This window comes from Meles meles, chromosome 4 (genome assembly GCF_922984935.1).
Source record: "Meles meles chromosome 4, mMelMel3.1 paternal haplotype, whole genome shotgun sequence".
Taxonomy (NCBI): domain Eukaryota; kingdom Metazoa; phylum Chordata; class Mammalia; order Carnivora; family Mustelidae; genus Meles; species Meles meles.
In genome coordinates, this window is record NC_060069.1 from 13,904,983 (window position 1) to 13,928,232 (window position 23,250).

General features: G+C 39.7%; 2 protein-coding genes across 5 annotated transcripts in view; one reads left to right on the forward strand and one right to left on the reverse strand.

The window, feature by feature from the left end:
* Nucleotides 1-9,068, reverse strand: part of SATB1 (SATB homeobox 1) — a 99,110-nt gene extending 90,042 nt beyond the window's left edge. Inside the window, exon 1 of one of the 4 annotated variants that reach the window (XM_046001720.1) lies at nucleotides 8,853-9,068. The gene's annotated coding sequence lies outside the window, so the exon portion shown is untranslated. Of the gene's footprint in view, nucleotides 1-2,772; nucleotides 3,021-8,051; nucleotides 8,071-8,148; nucleotides 8,224-8,852 lie in introns of those variants that run through there. The other 3 variants (XM_046001722.1, XM_046001723.1, XM_046001721.1) reach the window with 3 other exon arrangements.
* Nucleotides 8,859-23,250, forward strand: part of LOC123940045 (predicted GPI-anchored protein 58) — a 36,971-nt gene continuing 22,579 nt past the window's right edge. The window contains exons 1-3 of the mRNA XM_046002330.1: nucleotides 8,859-9,018; nucleotides 9,175-9,677; nucleotides 12,348-12,480. Coding sequence (XP_045858286.1) covers nucleotides 8,859-9,018; nucleotides 9,175-9,677; nucleotides 12,348-12,480 — 796 coding nt within the window. The remainder of the gene's footprint in view (nucleotides 9,019-9,174; nucleotides 9,678-12,347; nucleotides 12,481-23,250) is intronic.

Consider the following 23,250-nt stretch of genomic DNA (forward strand, 5'->3'; position numbering starts at 1 on the left):
CGTGGATGGCAACATATCAACAATTAATAGGGCAAATAGAGGAGACTGTTTTTAAAGAGACAGAATGTGCATGATAATGTAATAGGTCACACAGCAGTGTACCGCTTGAGGAATACTTCCTTTTGAGGAACTAAATAGGTCTGTCTTGCAAATAGCTCCATACAGGTCTCAAAAAGAAAATAAATTTAAAAAGCAAGAGTGTTTTTTAAATAACTTCCACTGAACTTTTCAGAATGTTTTAGGTGCATTTCTATTGCAACTCTAGCATCAATTTTAAGGAATGGAGTGAAATCTTTGTTAATATAAATACCCTAAATCTAAAATAGTTTTTATAGAATGTATATAGCTAAATGAAAAATTTCTTTTTAAGCAGTAATCATGACAGATATTTATTCAGTAAAGAACAGGCAGAGGTCCGTAGTATTTTTGGTCCTATGATATCAGGAAGACCATTATTACATGGGTAACCTAACTGCAAGGACCTTAGGGGAGCTCTCTCTATTGACTGCAGTACATACAGTCTGTTACTGCACCAAACACCAAAGGACCATGAACTACACTGAGATTCTTCACCTAATCTGAAGGTCAGAGACAATGAGGATAAAACAAACCCTGGTGTGCTATTGTCAAAAAATGGCAGGGCACATAGTTAAAGAAGAAAAACATTCAATTATCCAGAAAACTGGGACATGTGTAGATTAAGTGTTCAGATAACCCCAGCAAAAAAGAGAAAATTAGAGAAAAAAAGTCTCTCTTCCATTGAATCATTCTCAGTACAAGCTAAATTCACTATTTTATTATTAGTTTAGCAAATTTTTAATGAGTGCTCATTATACAAGGCAAAGGATGCTAACTGTGGAGTTTCTCCTATTTTATAGAACACAACAGATATATATCTTACACTGAGTTTCTTTTTTGTAGTCTTTTAATACCTTGAAGAAATAAATCACAGCAGCACCTAAAATTTCATAAAGCGGAAATATTAGTGGACTTTAAAGTGCTATATAGTACAAGGTTACAAGGTCTACATATCCAAATTAACTGGGGGGAATTCACATAGTTAATCAATTTAGTAGCATTGTCTAAATAAGGCTAAGCCCAGCTTTAAACTCTAGTTCCAGTCACATTTGTTCTGCCATGACAGAAACCAAAGCAAAACCAAGGGCTGAAGTTTGGAAAAGGAAATAGAGCTACCTCTGTGATCAAGTGCTCAAGTGTATCTTAAATATCAGTTTACAGAGAATTATAAGAAAACCTAACTTGGCTGAAAAAACAGTGACTGAAATCATTCCACAAAAAGAAATAGGAAGAGGTGCTAAATCCACTCAATGTGCTTTTAATAGCTCATGTTGGCCAAAGTCATCAGAACATAAGAAAATGTAGGCGTCTCAAAATACAATGTGGGCAAGCTGAAACTGCTGAGGGGCAACAATTTCTAATGCCACTGGCAAAAGTGACCAAGTCAATAACAATTACAAAGAAAGAAGAATAGAAAAAAGAAGAAAAAAAAACTGTATATCCCATGAAAAGTTTTAAAATTAAGTGGTAGTAGAAAACATTCTGATGATTCTGGACCAAAAATCTGACTCTATACATTCTAAAAGAATATTTTTAAAAGAGCCTAGCAAGTAGCAGCTTGCATGTAAGAGTATACATCATTCTTTTTTTAACATGACTGTTAATATCCAGTTAACATGTCTCAGAAAAGGCTGTAATTAACTGTCTACTGCTCTAATAACACTAATAAGCATACAGTATTATTAAAATACAATGACTCCATACAAAATAAGGCTGTCATTTTTTTTAACTTTTAAGATAATGTTCTAAATTGGTTTTGAGTCCTCTTAAGCCACCCAAAAGAGAGCCCACCTTTAAGAATTTTTTTTTAAAAGAATAGTTATTAAAATATTGTTCTGTCCTCCACAGTCTGGAGAAATCTGTCTAACGTTAAACGGGACCTCCAGGTATCATTTCAACTGGTGAAAATACAATGGAAAAACACCTGGACTATTTTATCAATTCTATGTAATCTTTTAAAATTTAAAATGTGAGCAGTTTAATTTAGTTCTTCATTCACTGATAAAAACATTTTACCAGTGAATGGGGAAAGGTTTGCTATATCAAGAATCACAAAGCCCTGTTGTTAATCCCCAAAGATTTCCATCGTCTGGTTCACTGGAACAGGAAAAGGAAAACTCAATTGCATTCAACATCAAACAGCTAATTATGGATACGCTACATTCAAAACTATCTCCATTTCAAAAGATATCCGCATATACTAGGTTCTATTTTCTTTATAGTAATTATCACGATAAAATATTTATAACATAAAACCTCTTTTACCTTAAAGTCCTTAACATTATAAACATTAAAAGGCCAAATTGTCATTTACAGGCTCTTAACGGCATATCTGAAACCATTGAGGAAGACTAGCAAGGAACCTCCAGCAATCAACTCTACTATATGCCTGACTTCCTGGAAAACAGCATCTGAAGAATTCCCTCTCACACAGATTGCCACCTTTTCTTTAAATATCTCAAGGAAAGAGAGTCTAATAATTTCCCCTGGGAGCTGCCTACCATATTTCACCACCCAAAGAAGAATGCCTACTGAAGAATTTTTGTTGGTATCTGGTCCCAAATCATCTCTAGCTGAGAAAAAGCAACATCTCACCACAGAGATCTCCCCAAGCACTAAACGCCTGTCTCTCCTCCCTATGGTCGGAGCCCTGATTCTCCATACCAAACTGATAGGAACTTTTTTGGCACTTACCCTCCAGATATCAGAGGCTGCTCTCCAAATCCGGCCCTATAGGAGAGCTCTCAAAAAGTAGTCTTTGGTGAGGTGACAATGACGAAGTCCTCTCTGGCACTGCTAGCAAGGCAGAAGCATCCCCAAATGAGGTGTTACCAGTTGCCTGTGAAGCAGCTGGACCATTACTGCAGTTCTGAGGGTGCGTCACAAATCAGGTCATATCTCTGGGTAGAGTCCACCCACTTCACCCGGTACAACGCCCTCCACTTCCTGCACACCTGGGGGGAAGGGGTATGGAGGAGGGGGCGGCCAGTGCAGGTCCACAGACATTCTAGTAAAAGTACTACCAGGTGCAGCCTGACAGCTGCTTCTTCTGCAAGCATTTTGGCTTCGTTTGGGGGACCTGCACCCCGAGGTACTCAAAAATTTGTGCAACAATAAGCGGGCTCTAAAATGAGTGATGAGTGTAATAAAATATTGCAGAGTTAAATGTTTTATCCAGCAAGATCTTTCCTCCACTGGAAACTGAACCAACTCTTAATTTTTGATTACAAGATACTTCACTACCAAATGTCAAATAACTGGACTGAATAAATTTCAGCAGAATCTAGGGACATAAATGCTGGGGTACCAGTTAACTAATTTTCATCTCTTATAACTAAACTAGATCATCGCATAAACTGAATTATATCCTTGAAAGGCCATTGAAGGAGGTGATTAGAATTTCTATTATGAACCTTCAGACAGCAACAACTGTGGAAGTGATACAGAATAACTTGAAAGAATAAAAATAGGCCAATATGCTGGAGAAATGCTCTGCTACTAAATCTCACCCTGAATATATATACACACAATCTGTATCTATTTACTCTGAAATGAAATATCTGATCTTAAAAAAGACTAAAAAAATAAACAGCAAAAGGTACCATTGGCATAAGTTCAAAAGTACTAAATAATGTGTGTTAATGTGTTGATCACACTCTATGAAGACATCAAGTTTAAATAGACTTACCATTGAGAACAGCACTTAGGAACGATATATAAATTACCACCGTAGACACTTTTTCTTTGGTATAGTGAAGAGGAAGAACCTTGTGTAACAGATTTGATTTCCATGCTGTATTAAGACCACATTCTGCTCTGATGTCAATGGAATATGTGATTACTGATTGACAACTGTGTGTAGATGATGGTGTAAAAGCTACTTACAGAACATAAGTGAAAATAAGCATTTTCTCAAGTTAATCCTAAGTTTAAGAATTCAACTTTCACAGCATTTTGATGTTTCCAGGGGTCTTGAAAAAAGAAGGGACTTTAAAAAAGAAAACAACAAATGCATTTAGTATTATTCTTATAAGAAAGTTGAAATCTCTCTTAAGGCTGGCATATTAACAAGAAGACAAACGAAGGGGGCGAGAATATTTTCAGGGGAAAGCTTACAGTATCATCCATCGATCGATGAACCCCACTTTGTACTCACATTAGCAGATCTCCATTAACAACCGAAACATTCCATTTAAGCCTGGGAAGGTACCACCCTTTATCAAAGTTACTCCCTCAGTAATAAGATAATTTAAGTAATCTACTTGGAACTTTGCACAAAGTTAATTTAGCAAACACACACTTCAATGTGTTTGAACATATTTGTCCTGAGATTGCTCTAAGATGACTATTTTAAGTGGCATGCAGACTCTTTGGGGGTTTTGATGTTACAGTTGAGGTATGTAAAGTAAAAGTACATAGCATTGCTTTCAGCTGGTTCTCACAGGACAGAAAGAAGAAGATGGTATTACTCCTCTTTAAAGTTTTGTCACTGGTAAATGATAAGAGAAACTCCTCTCGACCCCTACCCCCAACCAGGAAGAGTCTGAAGCCCTGGATTATGGTACAGGTAGATATTAAAATGGAGACAGAGCCGTTATTTAGTGGTGACAGGAATATAAATACGTGCACTAACCTATAAACTGGTATTTACTTCAGGAAGGTAAGTAATATTTTTCCTCTGATTGCTGAGCTGTCAGTTTAATGCAGCGTAAATAAACAGTAGGTGCCTGCTAGCTCGAAGTAGGAAGTGTTCATTCCACACGAGGAACAGATTACTGAAGCCTGATGCTCATCATGCTGAAACATAACTTTCATTTTACCAGAAAATACACCCTACCGTGGATGATTTTTCGTGCCTGATCTATTAATTAACTTAACTCTGTTCTGTCAAAAGGTAAACCAATTTGTTAAAATCATCCCAGAGTTTTTGGAGTTTGAAAAGCAAATCGATTTGAAAAGCAAGAGTAAGGACTCTTCTGTAATCTGATCACAAATGCTAAAAATGAATACTAAATACTATAAGCAGAAACTAGACAAAACTAAAACAAAGTGCGTATTTAAATATAGAATTTAATCATCTGAGTTACCAGATTTACTCAAAAATCTTCCTCCTTTGCCAATTAAAAGCAACTGGCACCTTTAATATTTCCCAACATTGTGCTACTTAGGTCCGTTCAGTATGTATGCTTTTTCTGCTCTCTGAAATATCTAAAAGTAAACCATTCACAAAAATCAAATCACTCTCTAATTCTAATAGAAATATCACTGAACTCTCCTGAGAGAAGTGTCAACTTTGAAGATCAAATGATGACACCCTTCCTAACAGCATTCATGTAAAATAAGGGTCTCTTCCCATTTTCTATATACCACAAAGCTATGACGGTATATAGTGCAACTAATTTTTTCCTTCTACACAAGTATTTAGCAAAATCTTTCATGGCATTATTTAAAATGGGAGCTCATCTAAAAAAGGACAGAAGGCAATTTGGGGAGGTTTCCATTTAAAATATGGACAAATTCTGATAATTAAATAGTGGACTGTAAAGGAAAAAGAGAGGCTTAAAAAATAATATTTTTGTATTCAATAACAACATGTCTAGACATGGTCTGAAGATTGATTCGGTCATATGCATTTATTTCATATACTTCATGAATCCCAAGTACTAATATAAGAGTCATCCAAGACAACACGTCTTGGAAGAAATGATTTGTTTGTGTAAAGGGCATATCAAGGTATGGCCCTCTTGGAAATTTACAGAGCAGCTGAAAAACCACTAGAGTGCTTTATAGAGTCCCTGCTGTATATCCATGTTGTGTTTAGCTTAATAGTGTTTGTAACCAAAAGATTTTTTACAATAATGAGGAACAGGTGCCTGTCACCTAACCTTTTAGGCCTAATTTACAATCCATAACCTGTCACATGAAAAAATAATTGAAAATCTCCTTCAGATATTTGAGTCTTTGCTAATTCAATGTAGTCTTTCTTAACCATCACTCAGCATACCATAGCTTATTCAGTCACAGGTTCATATATCTGGCAACAGGCTTGTCTGCAGAAATAAACCAATACTCATTTTGTCGTTCTTGTTTAGGATGCTGGGAGACAAAAGAACTACTTTTGTAGATTATCAACCAAAGAATATATTAATTTATTACAACAACTAAACAAAAGGCATTCCTTGTGAATACTTTTACATACAAAGAACTATTATTTATTACATATTTCAGCTTGTGGGAAAACGAGGAATGCATTGATTCTGGAAATAACTATTCAGACTTTTGGAAGTTCTTTAGGTCTTCTTTCTCTATCTCTTTTTTCCCCCTTCTCCCCCTTACTCTCCCCACCCCCAACCCACACACATTTTAAGGCACTATTACTTTAGGAGGGAAATCCCTATCTGTTCTTTTTTTCATCCATCATTTGTATTCATTTTTCAGAAAGGAATACAAAATTGAGCAGTGATTTTTGTTTCTCCTGTATAATCTTGTTACACATAGCCATACTCAAATTTAACAATGCTTTGTATTTTATAGCTACTGTTTACATATTATGTATTACATATGACTGAACAACTCTACATTTAATATATTGTTTCCATTAGAAAAACTATGAAGTAATAAGTGTCAAATGGAGATGAAGAATAAACATGCCTAGTATATTTATAAAAGGCAGAGTCACTTAAAATGTGCACAAATAGGATACATATTTTGCTATTGTTACATTTTACATAGTATACACATGATCTAAAGTGTATTTAATAATGTGCCTAACCAAGTTAATCAAAGTATTTATGTCTGGTGACTGTATTAAACACTTGGAGAGGTAGTGAAAGATACAGCCAGTTACTTCTGCTAACTAAAGTTGAAATTATGCACTTATTATAACCTTTTCTAACAATGTGAGAAAAACAGAGTAAATATATTAAATTTGTTTCACAACAGATGCTTAGGTTGTTAATATTTAAGATGCCTATTCATGCTATTCCTGTCTGCACATTTGTCAAAAATGTAAGCTTGAATGCTAATGTTTGCCAGCAGACTGGAGCAGCCAGTATATGAATGTACTACTGTTCTACTAAAATAATATGCAATAGAAATAAAGGACTGCTGCTAAATCATAGCATTGGTACCCCCAGCAGATTAAAGGTTTTTAGAGGAAACATCTCAACCTTGGCATTTTCCAGTATTAAAGTACGGTTTTTGTAGTTGTTGTTTGCTTCTGCAGCTACGTTTTACCATAGAATAAATCTTAACAGTCCTGACACCTCAGAAAAATCCACTTTAGGTAGGGTGTAAATTTCAATAAAGTTTAAAGCGCAGGAGTTACTCCCTCAGTAGCACAAACACTGTAGATTTTAGGGACTGCTTGGGACAAAACCTGACTCCTACCAGTCCACATTCACTCATTTCTTACCCTTCCTCTGTCTTCTTGAAAAAGTCAGGTCCCCTGGCCGCCAAGGATGCAAGCAGGGAACCCCAGCCATCCGGGTAGAATGGTTTTTCTCCTGAGAATAGGACGTCTTTCTGATTTCCCTGTCTCTTAATACAACCGTGTAGAGTCCAAGTCTTACATTTGCCTGGAAATCTGGAATGCGCGAGGGAAAGTTCGCTGAGGAAGGGCGCAGAGGTCAAAGTTGCCAACCAGGCCACTTTGAGAGGCGATCCTGGGGTTGACACTATTTAAGTGAGATTTGCAACGCCCCAGTGGAGGTCCCGGCCGATACCTCCAGCAAGAGCCCTAAGCCCCTCTCCTTCTTCTGGGGTCATCCCCAGAATCCTGCTCTGTGCATTTCCCCGGTACACGCGTGTCGCTCCCCGTACCTGCCACCTGCCCGCTTTGTGCCTCTTACGGTGGTTGCCCAAACCCACGCTCCGCCGCCCCGGGAGCCTCCGCAGTGAAGCGCTCGGAGAAGGCCGCCACGCTCGGGTCAGGACCGCAGGAGGGAGACACGGTGCAGACCCCGAGGCCGTACCTGTGATGTCTCGATCCTGCTAAGAGGGCAGCACCTCTTCCTTCCTCCAGGCCCGCTCCAAACCCACATTCTCTCCAGAAGCCCCTTCAGGACCGACCTCACCACCGCCAGCGAAGGCTCGAAATGCGGAGTGCCGCGGCTTTCAAAATCCCGGCTCCAACTTAGGCGCCCGGGCTCCCGAGTGTTCCCGGGATGGAGAAGTTGCCACTAACTTCTAGGCCCCTCTCCGCCGCCGCTCCCAACCAGCTGCGCGGGCGGGGGGCGGAGGAAGGAGGAGATGGACCCGGGAAGGATGCTGAGCTTACTTGCGATACGGCGGGGAACGTTTCCACTCCCCAGCCTACTCCGCCGGGCACCCTTCTGCCAGCCCAGCTCCGGGGTGCACAGAGAGGCTTTCTTTCCCTTTTCCCGTTTGCTTCGGTCTTTTTCTCTCCCCTTTCCTCTTCCAAGAGGGGTCATACTGAGGACCTGAAGGAGTTTGTTCCGCCAGGGTCCGCCGGGCAGGTGTGTTAGGGTGCCCACACTCTGAGAGAGAATGAATGGCATCTCCAAGTCCCCCATCCCGGGTGCTCTCCCACGCTCGACCGGCCCACACCTCCTGGGTTCGGCTGCGCCCGAAGAGAAGGGGCTCGGAAGACCCTTGCCGCCGGACGTCCACGAGAGGGGAGCCGCGCTGCCCCAACAAGGGGCGCCGTGGGTGGGTGCTACAGAGAAGTTTGGATCGATTCCGAAAAAAGAGAGAGAGAGAGAGATGAAAGAGCAAGAATGGGGGGGAAAGAGAGGCAAAGGAGCAGAACTCACTCAGGCATGGGCGTTGGGGGCGGCGGTGGCTGTCGAGTGCGGGCCCGCGACCAGGAACAGCTCCCCGGGCGGGCGCGTCGGACTTCCGAGGCGGCGGCTTCTGCCTCTTGTGCCGCCGCCGCCGGAGCTGCGGCTGCCGCGGAAGTTAATTGCAACTTGACTTCAAGTTGTCTTCTTTCCCCATCCGAAGTGGGCGTTTAAAGGGGAGAGAGAGGCGAGGAGCTAGCTAGCGAGCGCGCGGGGCCGAGGGAAGGAAGGGGGGGGAGGGAGGGGATGTTAACGGGGGGGGGGGAGGGGGAGGGGGCGGCGGCGGGGGCGGGAGGGGGAAGGGGCCGGCGGGAGCTGCTCTCCGCTCGGCGGTCGCCGCGCCCGCAGTCTGGAGGCGCACCGGAGCGGCCGGGGCGCCCCCCGCGGGAGCCCGCAGCTCCCCGGGGCGCGCATCCAGCCGCGGCTCCTTCGGCCGGACACGCTGCGCCCGGGGGCTCGGCAGACCCCGCGTCGCCGCCGCTCCCGAGCTTGTGCGACGCGGGCTGGCCGGCGGGGCGGCGAGGGCCCGGCCCGCCTCCCCAGAGCCCGCCCCGGCTTCTCCCCCTGGCGGTGGAGCCTCGGCGGCCGCCGGCTACACTAACCGCGCTGGAGCCCGAGCCGAGCCGAGCCCGAGCCGCTGCCGCCGCCGCCGCTGCCGCCGCCGCCGCCGCGCGCCGCTCCCAGGCTCCCTCCCAGCGCGCGGGCCGGGGTGTGGGGGGTGGCGGGCCGGAGGGACGAGGGCGGGCGAGAGGCGCGCGCTGGGATTGGCGCCGAAGACCGGACCCTCAGACGCTAGGGGTAAGTGTGGGCGCCTGGGAGTACGCTTAGGGGTGCGCGGCGCGGTTCTCGACGCCCACCAACCCTGCCCCCTCACCTCTCCCGGGCCCCCACCACGCGCACCCCTCCTCTTGCCGCCTGCGGCTTCCTCTTGTTGTTCGTTGTTTGGCTGGGCTTTTTTTTGGGGGGGGGGTGATTGTAGTGTGTGCGCCAGCAGAGGAGGAAGTCAGGTGAGAGGGCCCCACGCACCCCCCAAACCCAGCCCGCGTGGGGTGTATCGCTCCCCACTAGGGGCATGTGGGCCAGTTTTTTTTCTCTCGTCAATGTTCGGTCGAGACGATCTCTCCTAGGGGGCCTCCTTCCCTTACAGCCTGCTCTGTCCATCTTCTTCCACCCCACCCTCGCCCTTCTCAGCACCCATCCAAAAGTGCTGCACCCCAACTGAGGAACACGTGGTGGAAGGAGGAGGAGGGGGGCCCTGTTGCAGATCCCACCCCTCGCCCCTGCCTGTTTGTTTAATATGTATCCTCCCGTCGGCAGCTGTACTTTAAAATCCACTGGGAAAAGACCCTGAACTGAGGTCCAGTTTCTCCAAAAAGCTGGAAGCAAAGGGGGCAAGTGATGCGAATTTAATGACAGGGGGCTGGCGGAAGAGAGGGGCAAGGGAACCCTCCCAGAAGGTGACTGAAACTCCGAACCCCCCTGCAACTGCAGGACCCCAGGCTAAGGAGAAGTGAGAACTCCTTCAACTTTGCCCCTCTCTTCCTGCCATCCTCCACCCCCACCCCGCTCGTGGGAAGCTAACAGGTCTTTTGTTTTGTGTTGTGTCGTCTTGGGGAAATTTGCATGGAGTATGACAACAGAAAATTACTACTGTTTACTCAAAGTTAAGGGGATTGCAGAAAGGAAAAACAGTCTACTTTTTTTTCTTCGTGTGTGTGTGTGTGTGTGTGTGTGTGTGTGTGTGTGTAGTTGTTAGGTTCATAGCTTGAACTGCAAAACGTCAGTTTGTAACAATAAGGACTGTAGAGCCGCCTCGGTGTATTTTTAGAAGCTGCACTTTCTTGAGTTCCTTTCACACAAGGCTTGCTCTCTCATTAAGTCCCCATACATAATTGTATTTAGAGAGAAGGAAACTATGGAAGCAGGAGGGAGATTGCTAAGATCTCCATCCCGCCAGCGCAGAACACTGTTTGCAGTGAAGTTCCTGGAAAGTGACTGTGGGCTGAGAATTCAGTTTTTCCTAAAAGCTCCGTTAGGTCCTCTTCTGTCAGATGTCTATGAATAAAGCACACTGGGAAAATCCTCGTATTCCGTGCAGTCTTATTTTATCTTTTACACAGTGGTTGATTCTACTTTCGAGTCCTGGAAACAGCACATCAACTGTGCTGTGTTTTTGTGTGGTTTTTCTAAATAAAGGAGGATAGCACGTGTGTTGGTGCTGCTTTCTGACACACCAGTTCTTTCCTGTCAGTGGTCTTGGATCCACTGGAATGTCCATCTTTTTCAGTTGATTATCGTTTTCTGCGAAGACAACAATTCCAAAGATAGAAGACAATAAAAAGTTTATGAATTAGTGTTATTTTAGTGAACTCCTCCCTCGTTTCTAAGACGCAAGTGCCCACCTCAACTCCTCGTTCTGTGAAGCAAAGCAAAAAAGTAGTAAATGCCATGGACAAAACAAAACACAAGTTTTCCCTCCTGGACCACTTTCTGTGTCCATAGACTCAAGAGACCCCAAATCTTCTCTCTTACTTTACCAAAATGCTGAATTGCCTAACTAGTACCAATATCTCCATCTGGGAATGACATCAGGTTTGGAATGGAAAGAATAAATTCTCAGTCTTTAATTACTGCTTATTAGCAATTTCTTATAGCAGGCAGCTGATTCTCCAGTTCTGAAAGGCTGAAGTGAAGCTTAACAGAAATTGAAAAACAAAACAAAAAAAAATCGATTTTTTTTCTTCCTTACACCCTCTTATTTCCCTTACACACTCTTACTTATTTCCCAGAAATATCAACTAAATCCCCCAAATCAAAGTGTGATATTCTCCCCTGCGTTAAATCAAAGGAACAGTTTCCCCAACCTTTTGAATTTGCTTTTTATCCCCTAAATAGTCTTGAACAGAGAGCTCACAGGCTCTATTATAGTACAGAATTATGTAATGATGCGTACAGTGCATTAAGTAACATAACTTGATAAACTCTTTTGTAAACCTTGCCCCCTGGCACGTAGTAGGAATACATTAAATACTTACTGAATTAAGATGTTAATGAAATATTGTAATTGGCCACAAATTCAATAGTACTAGGATAAGCCTTTTATTTTTTTCCAGAAGAAAAAGGTATTTTGCCTGAAAGTTATTAGGGTAATATATTTCTGCTCCTAGATTTTTTTTTAACAAGTCCAAATCTGATTTAAATGGTTGATAGACAAGTAAATAGGAAACATATCAAATGGTCAATGATAATAATTAGGGTCAAAAGCTGATTATTTTCCTATGGGGAATAGATGACAAATATTGCCTACTAAATAGTGTCAGAAAGATGGAAAGGAGAGCAAAAACAGTATTGGCTTCAGTGAATTTATTTGGTGGCAAGATGACATCAAAATGCGAAAAGACAATAGGTCTGTAAGTAGATGAAATCCAAAGAATATTTGAGAAAATAGATTTTTTTTTTCTTTTCTAGATGAGAGGAAGTACACATCCTGAAGTTCCTGGTTGGAATGTATTTTTGAAGTTGATTTGTCAAGTCAAACCTTTAGGGGCTATCAAGGCAAACACTTTAAGTGAAGGGGAACTCACCGCTTACCTACCTCAAGGTAGAGATTTTATCTACAGAAGAGTTACTACAGGGTAAAGTTCAATGTATATTGTGTGTATAAATGAGGAGTATCCTAAGTAGTTCATTCCATCTTTATACTTTATTACATTTTTTAAAATTGAACAAAATTGACACAGACTTCCTAAAACTTTCAGCCCTAAAACTCATAAATCCTATAAACCCTAAAACTGCCAACCATTAGTCTTAGTTCTGCCAAACAGAGCAAATCTGTTATATTAGTCAGGAGAGGGTATCTTACGTCAGAATAACAAACAATTCCAATGGTTAGTGATCTACAGTGACAGAAGTTGTTTTCTTGGTCGTGTTGAGTCCCCTGCAAGTCAGCTTGTCTGTTGCATGTCTCCTCATTCAGGGTCCCAGGCTGATAGAACAGTCGCCATCTTGAATGTCTCATGTTGCTGTGGGAAAAATAAAGATCATTCAGATTGTGTCAGGCTGACATTTAAATTCTATAGCCAGAAGTGACTCACATTATTTGGGCTCACAACTCATTGGCCAGGACTAGTTTCATGTTTCCATAGAATCATTACAATGAGGCCTGATAGTGCAGCTACCTTGTGCCCTAAAGTAGAGAGCTATGGTGCACAGCTTTTAAGGACTAACATACTCTTTTTTTTTTTAATTAAAGATATTTATTTATGTATTTGACAGACAGAGATCACAAGTAGCCAGAGAGGCAGGCAGAGAAAGAGAGGAGGAAGCAGGCTCCCCTCTCGAGCAGAGAGCCCGATGCAGGGCTCGATCCCAAGACCCTGAGACCATGACCTGAGCTGAGGGCAGAGGCTTTAACCTACTGAGCCACCCAGGCGCCCCAAGGACTAACATATTCTTAATGACCCTTGAGCACCAATATCCTCCAGCTCAACAATCCCACCCTTCTCCTTTGTGGCCTAAATGTTTCATTCTCCAAGATAAACACTGCTGGAGAGGCCACCAAATTATAGGGAGACATGCATGCTGTGACTTTTTTCACCATCTCTTCTCTCTTTGAATGCAGCCCTACAATCCCACCCCTTCCCCCCAAATTGCATTGCCCTGTCAATTTTAAGCCACTCTTTATGTATTTCCTAAATTATAGGTATTTTATTTTTTGAAGACTTGTTTTCCGAGAAAGGGTACCATGAGCAGGAACTTTTGAAGAAGTGTTATCTGGGGGAAAAAACAAAGTGTTATCTAAAGATGTCATGATCATTATCAGATTTTGAAATTTTGTCTTGAATAGTTACTTCCCTTATTTTAAACATCAAAGTTTTGCAACACACATAAACTTTCTTGAAAGTATTCATTCATTCACTTATCTTTTTGTTCATTCAATGAATACTCGCTTATTCATGCCAGATAGTCTATTAAGGACTGTGTATGTGGAGATGGTCAAGAGTTCTTTTCAAGAAACACATTTTCCAACTGGGCTCACAGAAGGAAAAGCCACTGCAATGCCAATAGATGCACAAAGTGCTATGGGAACACGTGGGAAGAAGCAAATAACTCTGGCAGGATTTAGGAAAGTTGCATAGAAGAATGGAACTAAGTGCTGAGGATAAATGAGTGTCTTCTAGGCATAAAAGGGAGATAGAGGATATTTCAATCAGAGAGACCAATATGAGTAAAGGCACTGAGGATGACCAAGCTTGCTGTGTAGGGAAGTACCAGGAACTCGGTGTGGCTGGAACATGAGGTCTTTGGGAAGGATGAAATCAAGCAACTACAAACTAAGAAGAACCTTGCAGACAGGCTGTATCCTGTCTGTCGGACTGCAAATTGTGTCTACTCTAGGCCAAGCATGGAAACAAGGAGCAAAGCAGACCAAGTTGAGACCATAAGCAGTGTGAAAACTGTGGCAATCCTGAGAATATATTTTCTGCCCAATGGTCTTCCAGTTGGGGTTACTTTTGGGTTTTGTTTGGTTTGGTTTTTTTGTTTGTTTGTTTGTTTTTTTAAGATTTATTTATTTTAGAGAGTCGGGGAGGGGCAGGGGACAGAAAGAGGAGAGAGTCCTTAGGCAGGCTCTCCACTGAGCAGGGAGCTGAGCAGGGAGCCCAGGCCTCTGCCCTCATCCCTCCCACCCCAACAGGTCTTCATTCCAGGACCCTGAGATCATGACCTGAGCCAAAATCAAGAGTTGGAGCTTAACCAACTGAGCCACCCAGGTGCCCCTCGTCCTCCAATTGTTAAAGAGAAGTTGCTAAGTTGATTTTATGTGAAAAGTGGAAATGTTAAATGTTGAAAACTTACCCCATCTTAAAGTACACATGTGGGAGAAAAGATGTCTCCAGATCAAAATCAGCGTAAAGACCACCAGTCAAATGTCTCCTACCATAAAAGGTAAGGAGTCATTAAAGGTTATAAGGATGGGAGTAACACCAACAGAACTCTTTAGAAAAATCACTCTGAGGGTAGCTGGCTGGCTCAGTTGGTGAAGCATGTGATTCTTGATCTCTGGGTTGTGGGTTCAAGGCCTGTGTTGGCTGTAGAGATTGCTTAAAAATAAAAATCTTAAAAAAAAAAAAAGATCTCTCTGGTGGCAAAGTGGACAGGAAGAGTCGAGCCTGGGGGCTTGAGTAACTGATACTCCATAATATCATTTGAGGGATGATGCAAAGCCATTTATAATGCTGCCCATTTTATAGTATACAACTTTCCATGTTTATTAGGGGCACCTGATAAATATTTGAAGAGCTAATGAATGAAAGTAAAAAGCTGAACTTTTAGAAGGAGAGCACATTTTTTGAGGACTCCTTATGCCATATTCTTCCTTTGTTAGACTGTTAATTTTTCAAGAGCACAATGATGTTATATTGATCACAGGTAATTTTTTTATTTCACTGTGATAAATATTATTGGTTTTTAAAAATGCATAAATCATCTAGAGTAGGACATAAAGATCAGCACAGCATCAGAATATTATCTAGGACTAAGCTTAATGATCCTACCTTGTAAAGGAATGCCAGCTAAATACATGACTCTTGGAGCAGGCCCTAAAATCTGTACTCCCAGGCTTTGTAAAACTATACGGGCACACTTTTGTGTAGCTTATGCATATTTTTAGTGAAGGCCAAAATCTATATAGTATAATTGTGCGTGTGTGTGTGTGCATACATATACATACATATATATACTACATACATATATATACACACACACACATTATATATACAGGGGCACACCCATATTTTTAAAGCCACTCAATTCATTGGGCAATCAAGTCTTTAAATTCTTAGCAGTATGGCTCTACAATTTGTAATTTTTTAATTCACCTTTCTTGAGGTATAATTTATGGACAATAAAAAGAAGCAGCATGAGCAGATTATAATATTTTAGTGAATTTTAGAGAAAAAAATAGACACAATTTATATACAGGTAAGCAGAGCAGCCCTAGGTGTCAAACTGCCTGGATTAATCCAGGTTCAGCTTGTCGTTAGCATGACCTTGGGCAAGTCTCTTAGTTTCCTGCCTCAATTTCCTCATCCATTCGGTGAAGATTACCCCTGAATTCAACTCCTGGAGTTAGCAAATGCCTGGGCTTCAGCACAGTTAGCAGTCAATAAAGACGGTGTTTTCTTTTGTTAATGTTGCTCTCATTGTTATTCTAAAAAGGAAATCCTGGGCTGTAAACAAGAAGAGAAAGTGAATTGACTGAAATGTAAGTGGGGTAGGAAGAAGCAAGAACCTCCTGGGTGACTTGCTGGTGTGCCAAGGGGACTCAAAGCTGGAGAATAATTATGGCCTCTATTTCTGGAATATTTATTTTTTACTGAAAGATTTTGGAAGAAATTATTTTTGTATTAAAACAGCTACACACACAGTGGAATGCTTCTCTCTTCTATAACTTTTGTGGAAATGTTTGCCAAGTCCAGAGTATATTCACTAGTAACATTTATCTTAAAATTGTTAAAGCACCTCCTATTTTTATATGCTATGAATGCTGCCCAAACGTAGAATCTTTGCCATTAGTAAATGTTTACATTTTAGATGAAAAATGTGTTGGAGTAGGGGAAAAAGTAATAGAGCATGACCTTAGGGAAATCAAGTTACCAGGAAGAAAAGAAGAGAACTGGACTGTAGTTCTGATTCTATAACAAACCATTTTGTTGATGTCGACAAACATCAGGGTGGGGAATGTTTGTTCTTTTCACCCCTTATTCCCACACAGTGGTAGATCTCAAACTTAACTGTGCATGGGAATTAAATAGAATGCTTATTTAAAATGCAGATTCTTTGGCTCCATGTCCATAAATTCAGATTTGGTAGAAATAAAGCAGGGATCCAGTGATCCATATGGATTTGGGAAACCTGGGTTGAAAGGGGCCGAAATCCAAATTATAAATCAAAGTTTTGTTTCACTTTTTATCCTTGAACTCCCTCAACAAACATACACGTTAGTTGGGAATAGAGTGTTAAGAAGTGCTTTAGGCATAATTAGATATATCTGCTCAAATAATGTCACCAACTCTATCTTGTTTCTGCTTTCCTCTGTGTCAACTTCTGCTCTAACTGCATTCTTAGTCTAGTTTTCCCTTCACTGTAATAAGCTAGTCCCTCCAATCTTCTATTCTTCTGATACAGAAACTCCAACAAAAGAGCACTCCTCTTTCTCAAAGTCTGCAGCAAAAGAACTACACCTGGTTGTGACTGTATCAAGTTGTATCTTGTGCTCATACCTGCACTTATAACCCTGGTCAATGGCTATGGTTAATTCAACAGCCTTGGGTCAAATGCCCACCTTGGATTTAGGAGTGCACCCTACCCAAATTGTGTAGGCTGAGAATGGGGGAGGTACTGTTCTCCAAGATAAATTGGGGATAATTTTTTCCAGAAATAGATAATGCTTATTAGCCAAACCTATAAATTTTTCATCCACTACTGCACATTTTTTAGAAGTACTTAGATGAGAATAAGCCAAGTGCTATGGTACAAAAGGATAACAAGTGTGCCAAGACATGGAAACTTTCAGTCTTAAAGATGACCCACCAGAGCCTGGGAAGGGCTCAGGATGCTCAAAGTTCCTGAGCCAGTTGCCTCATGCATTTACTCCAGTTTTTGGCAAATATTAAAGATTTTCTATGTGTGCCATGAAGATGATTTGTATGCAAGTCATCTGTGACTTGCACATCGGGAATCAATGGATTTCGAGATCACACTTCAAGGTCATCTCAAATCTACAATAATATTATTTATTTTGGATCTTCCTGTGACAACTTGGAAACTGATTTATACAATTGGAGGGCAAAACTTCCAGGTATGATACACAGAAGAGGGACAAACGGACAGGACCAATGGTTGAATCCCGCTTTGACTTGGTCATCAATTTTGTTTCATTTAGTATTCTTGGACGTATGTAGTTTGTTCCATCTCACAGATATAGTCCTAGGCTGGATCTCAGTATGCCGTGCTCCTTTTAATATTTGGAACGTGAATGGATGCACATTATATAGATAATGGAAAGGGGTAAGCTGATAACAGCATGGAACAGAAAACAGATTTGACTATTAGTCATGAGATATATTTTAGGTATATTACATGCAAGTTTATGGAAGAAGTGAATTCCGATGAATGAATTATTACTCATTCTTTTAAGTGAAGATGTTACTACTATTTTCTTTTTTTTCTTTTCTTTTTTTTTTTTTTAGATTTTATTTATTTATTTGACAGACAGAGATCACAAGCAGGCAGAGAGAGGAGAAAGCAGGCTTCCCGCAGAGCAGAGAGCCCGATGTGGGGCTCGATCCCAGGACCCTGGGATCATGACCTGAGCTGAAGGCAGAGGCTTTAACCCACTGAGCCCCCAGGTGCCCCTGTTACTACTATTTTCTTAAACTCATTAATAAAGTTAACAAAATAACTGTCTCAGCATTTTAGTATTCAGTTATTAGTTTCAGATGGCTTCAGATGCGCCCCCACCCCCACCAACTTTCACCACCACCAAAGCAACCCAATACACACAAAAAAGTGTTTTCAACAAATGGTGCTAGGATAACTAGATATCCATACAGAAAACAAACACACACCTTGATCCCTACCTCACACCATACATGAAAATTCATTGCCAGTGGATTATAGATCTAAATGTAGAATTAAAACCATAAAGTTTTAGAGGAAAACATCACTTGGAGATAGACAGTTTTTCTTAGATAAGCCATAAAAGCAATAACCATAAAAGAAAGATTAGCAAAATTACATGTTAAAGTTAAGAGCTTCTCATCTGAAGGAAAGTGGGGTCAGAGGGGAATAAAGCCTAAAAAACCCACGATTAAACAATCATTACTACCAGTGGGATTTTCTCTCCTGTACATTAGTTCAAGTTCTTTCGACTTCAGTAAGTGATAGAAGCTGACTCTGAGCTTAAGCAAAAAGGGAAAAGCACAACTGGAGCTTTTTGTGGAATCCAAAGTCTACGGTACAGTGGGGTTTTGGGAGTAGATGTATTGAAGTGCTACACAGAACCCAGTCAATCCTCTCTCCATATTTCTTTTCTGTCTTTCTCATGGCAATACGAGTTACCTGTACTCAGTTACATAGCAGATCATGATTGCCAATTGTTCTTGAACCATGTATGTTTCCATCCAGCCACCCAGAGAAAGGCCCATCTTTGTGTCTTCACAATTCTTAGGGATGAGTCTGATTGGCTCACTTGGATTCAGTGACCACCCTTAGTCTAAGAAACTATGACCAGAGGCAGGATGATATTTAAAAAACATAGCAACTCCTTTCATCCATGGGAACGTAGGGCGAAAAGAAATAGCATTCCAGTTGATATTCTCTCTGGATCTCCTCTTTATTAGACAAAAGACAGAGCTGTTGGAAGTTTGTACTTGGTCAGTTTTTAATGGCTACTAGTTTTGGTATATTGATATACTATCCCTTTGAGTATCTAACATCAGCATCTCTGCATCTCTACAGGTTGACTGATATATATTAAGGACCATAAACAAAATTAATCCATTTTAAAAATGGGCACATTTATTTGTAAATTATTAGCCAAGATCTATTCAAATGCAGACATGCTTTGTTCTAGTCTGGATATACAATAAAATTAATTTAAATAACTTTAATCAGCTTCAAAAACAGCAAATTCCAAGACAATTAGGTTAACTTTAAGAACTCATATTTATTGAGTTAACAGATGGTAAATTAAAAAACAATGAAGCTAATTTTTAAAATCATTCATTGAATTAAAAAAACAGACATTTAACAAAACTGTTTTTAAGAAGCTGTTTTTTTCATCCCAGTATGCATATTTTAAGATTCCAATTTGGGGAACTTCTGGGAAGATGCAAATGAGTTACACTATATGAACATTCTTCTGGTGAATTACTTTTTTAAAGGATTTAGAACCACCTGAAAAGGAATTTTATAAATCAACAATAAAAATGCAAGAAATAAGCATATTCTAGAGAGTGGAAGGAATGAAGAGGTTACTTCATCAATTCCAGTTTGCTCTCTCACATGCTCTGTGGCCTTCTATGTTGCTGGCCCTGACGCACTTTAGGAGTTTCCTATGCCTGCATAGTGGACATACCTTTGGAGTTTCCTATACTAACAGGTGAAAGTTGTCCCTGGTCAGAATTGCATTTTGGGCTTTTAATGGTCAAAGGTAAGACTTCTCTTTGGCTTCTTGGGCCTTGTGCACCAATAACTTGAAATCTATTGTAAATTCTAGAAGCTGACTGCAAACTTACAAGAAAAGTGGAATTTTGTGGAAGCACATTGAGGACCTCGGGTTTTCTTCTCTTGGGCTCCCACTTTATTGGGTCTCCTTGCAGTTTTTGGAAATGAAGCTATGAATATATCCCAACACATGAAGTATACCAGAAACTGGTTGTTTCCATATGCAAGTTCAATCATTTCTCCTACTTCCTGCGGTTTTATAGATAGAACTGGAGATAACATCATGGATACATTAAGATACATCATTTGCATTGTACTTGCTATTATTAGTTTTAACATGATGGCATATTTTAGAACTATAGTTATATATGTAGACATGCAGTTACTCCATAAAAATATTTGGAATAGGTTTGTTTGAATGGCTGGTTGATCAGTTGGTGTCACAGTTTTTCTTTACTTGGGAGAGTTGCAAACTGTAATATAATTTATTTTATAGTTATAGTAACCCATTGTCTAAGATCTGATTTTACTTTACATCGTAAGTCTTACATTACTTGATTGGTATGTTGAGAATCATATTTACTTGTTTTGATAGACCAATTTATTAGTTACAACTCGAATTAAAAACACTTAGAAATATAAAAGCACATTTATTATTGAAATTACGGTAGTAAAATTATCTTATTATTGTGCATTTGAAACTACTTAGCCCCAACCCCTTTTCTCCTTGAAATAATTGTTTTTATAATAACCTTCTGATAATATGAGGCTTTTTTAGGAATGCAATTATAACGATATAACAGGAGGGACTATATTGTTTTTAATTAAACAAGAACAGGTAAAAATAAGAATAGATTGTGACTAAATGAAAAATTCAGTAGGTGAAATTTCTGTTTTGCAGAAATAGAAATTAGAGATACAGAAGAAAAACTTCATAACTGGTATAAACATCCAAAGAAAATGAATAAAAGCTAAAAGGGTAAGAGGAAATTGGATAGACAAATTATGGAGGTCTAACTTAGAAAATAAGCTCCTTGAGAGCAATAAACATCTTATTATTGTCACCCTACCCCCAACAGAGGGCTTAACACATTGCATATGCTATTAGTATTAGATAAACATTTCTTATATTTATGAATAAAATAATGGGTGTTCCCCTGAAAATAGAGCAAGTGGATTCAAAGTAAAAATCAAAGTTTATGACAGAAGAACACTTTCTTTATACAAAAACTTCAGTAATACTGTAATTTTGAGCAAAATTAGGGGGTAGAAATAAATGCATAGTCATAGGCTGATAAATTTTTAAATTTCTAGAACAAACAAAATTCCTTCAAGTGTTTAAGAAAACAGATACATATTTTTGTAGATTGTCTTCATATTTCTTTTACAGAACAAGAACTTTTTCAGACCAAAGTGTAATTTCTTACATAATTTTAAGCAAAACAAGTTTGATTCTTTAAGTTTTATGCCTGCCTGATTATTGGCTCATACATAAAAGCAACAGAAGAACATTTTTACATCAGGAAAGTGTCAGAAGGTATAACAACTTAGAGTACTTTCTGCAAAAGTTGCAAAGAGATGCTATTTAGATCACTAAGTGGTCAGATGTATAAAAAAAATCAAAAATAGAAAATTCCAGGAAAAAAGCTTAGGGCTAACTAAGCACTCAGGGTCAAGATGAAGTAATAAAGGAATAAAATATAGGGAAAATTGAAATGAATTAAGAATTGATATTAATGACTAGATGTTTTTCTTCTAAGGAAGCAATGTGTCTAATAAATTAATCCTAAAAGGAGGGGTTTTTTTTTGTTTGTTTCTTTGTTTAAATTTTAAAAGAAGAGTCTGTAACTAATAACCACAATGTGGAAAGAGGAGATGGAGAAAACGAAAGCTTATTTATTTATTTATTAGGTAGAGACCGCATGGCAGGAGAATGGGGGCAGGGGCAGGCACAGCGGGAGAATCTCAGGCAGACTCCCCACTGACCAGGGAGCCTAATGCAGGGCTCAAACTCATGACCCATGAGATCTTGACCTGAACTGAAATCAAGGGTCAGAGATTTAATCAACTGGGCCACCCAGGCGTCCCCATTGCTTTATTTTTAAATCATTAGCTAAGAATACATTTAAGGGTAGTTGTGAACAATTTAATATAGATACTAGTTGAATGGGAAGAAGAATATCTATTTTATAAATAATCGTAGGAGATAAAACAGTTCAAATGGCAAAATGGAAAGGAAACAATAAGGAATTATTGAAAAGAAAGTATAAAATAAGTACAATCAAGCTAAAAATTATGACAAGTATAAATGTCTTAAATTTCTCTATTCAAATGGAAAGATCTTCACATTAAATTAAAATGAAGGTCTTATGATTTGGTGGTGCTTAAAAGAGTCATATTTAAAGAAAAATGACATAGAAATACTTTTTAAAAGAGCAAAGATTTTGCAGCCTAACATGGTCACAAACAGAATTTTTCCAACAAACCATAAATAAGACAAAAAGGACTATCTTATAATTATTGTTATTATAATATTAGTAAAGGAATAATGACACTGAAAAAATAATGCCTTAAATAAGCTTAAACCTAATACAATTTAGTGTATTTTTTAAAACATCAGTAGAGCTCATCATAGCAAAATAATAAAAATAATGTATACCCAAGCAGTGCAAAAGTTTACAAAATTAGAAACTAAACTAATGAAATATTTCATATTGGTACATTAAATAAGAAGTAAATGATTATTTTCATAGATTGTTTTGTAAAGTGTTGGATAAAATTTAATACTTGTTCCTGATAAAATGAAAAGAAGAAAAAATACAAACTATTTTTAGCATAATAAATATTTTTAACTAGTAGTCAATATTAAGATTAATTTAAAAAAACTAAATTTAAAAATTTAAATTTAAAAAAGAAATATACATGTTTAAAAACAAGGATGGGGTAAAAGTTGGTATAATAGTTCTGCCATAATAATGTTATTAAACATTTTTAAAGCTCTTATCAATATAATAAAACACTAAAGAAAGAAGATTTGGGGCAGCTGGGTGGCTCAATTGGCTAAGCATCCACCTTCTGCTCAGGCCATAGTCCCGGTGTTCTGGGATCGAGCCCTTAATTGGGCTCCCTGCTCCCCAAGGAG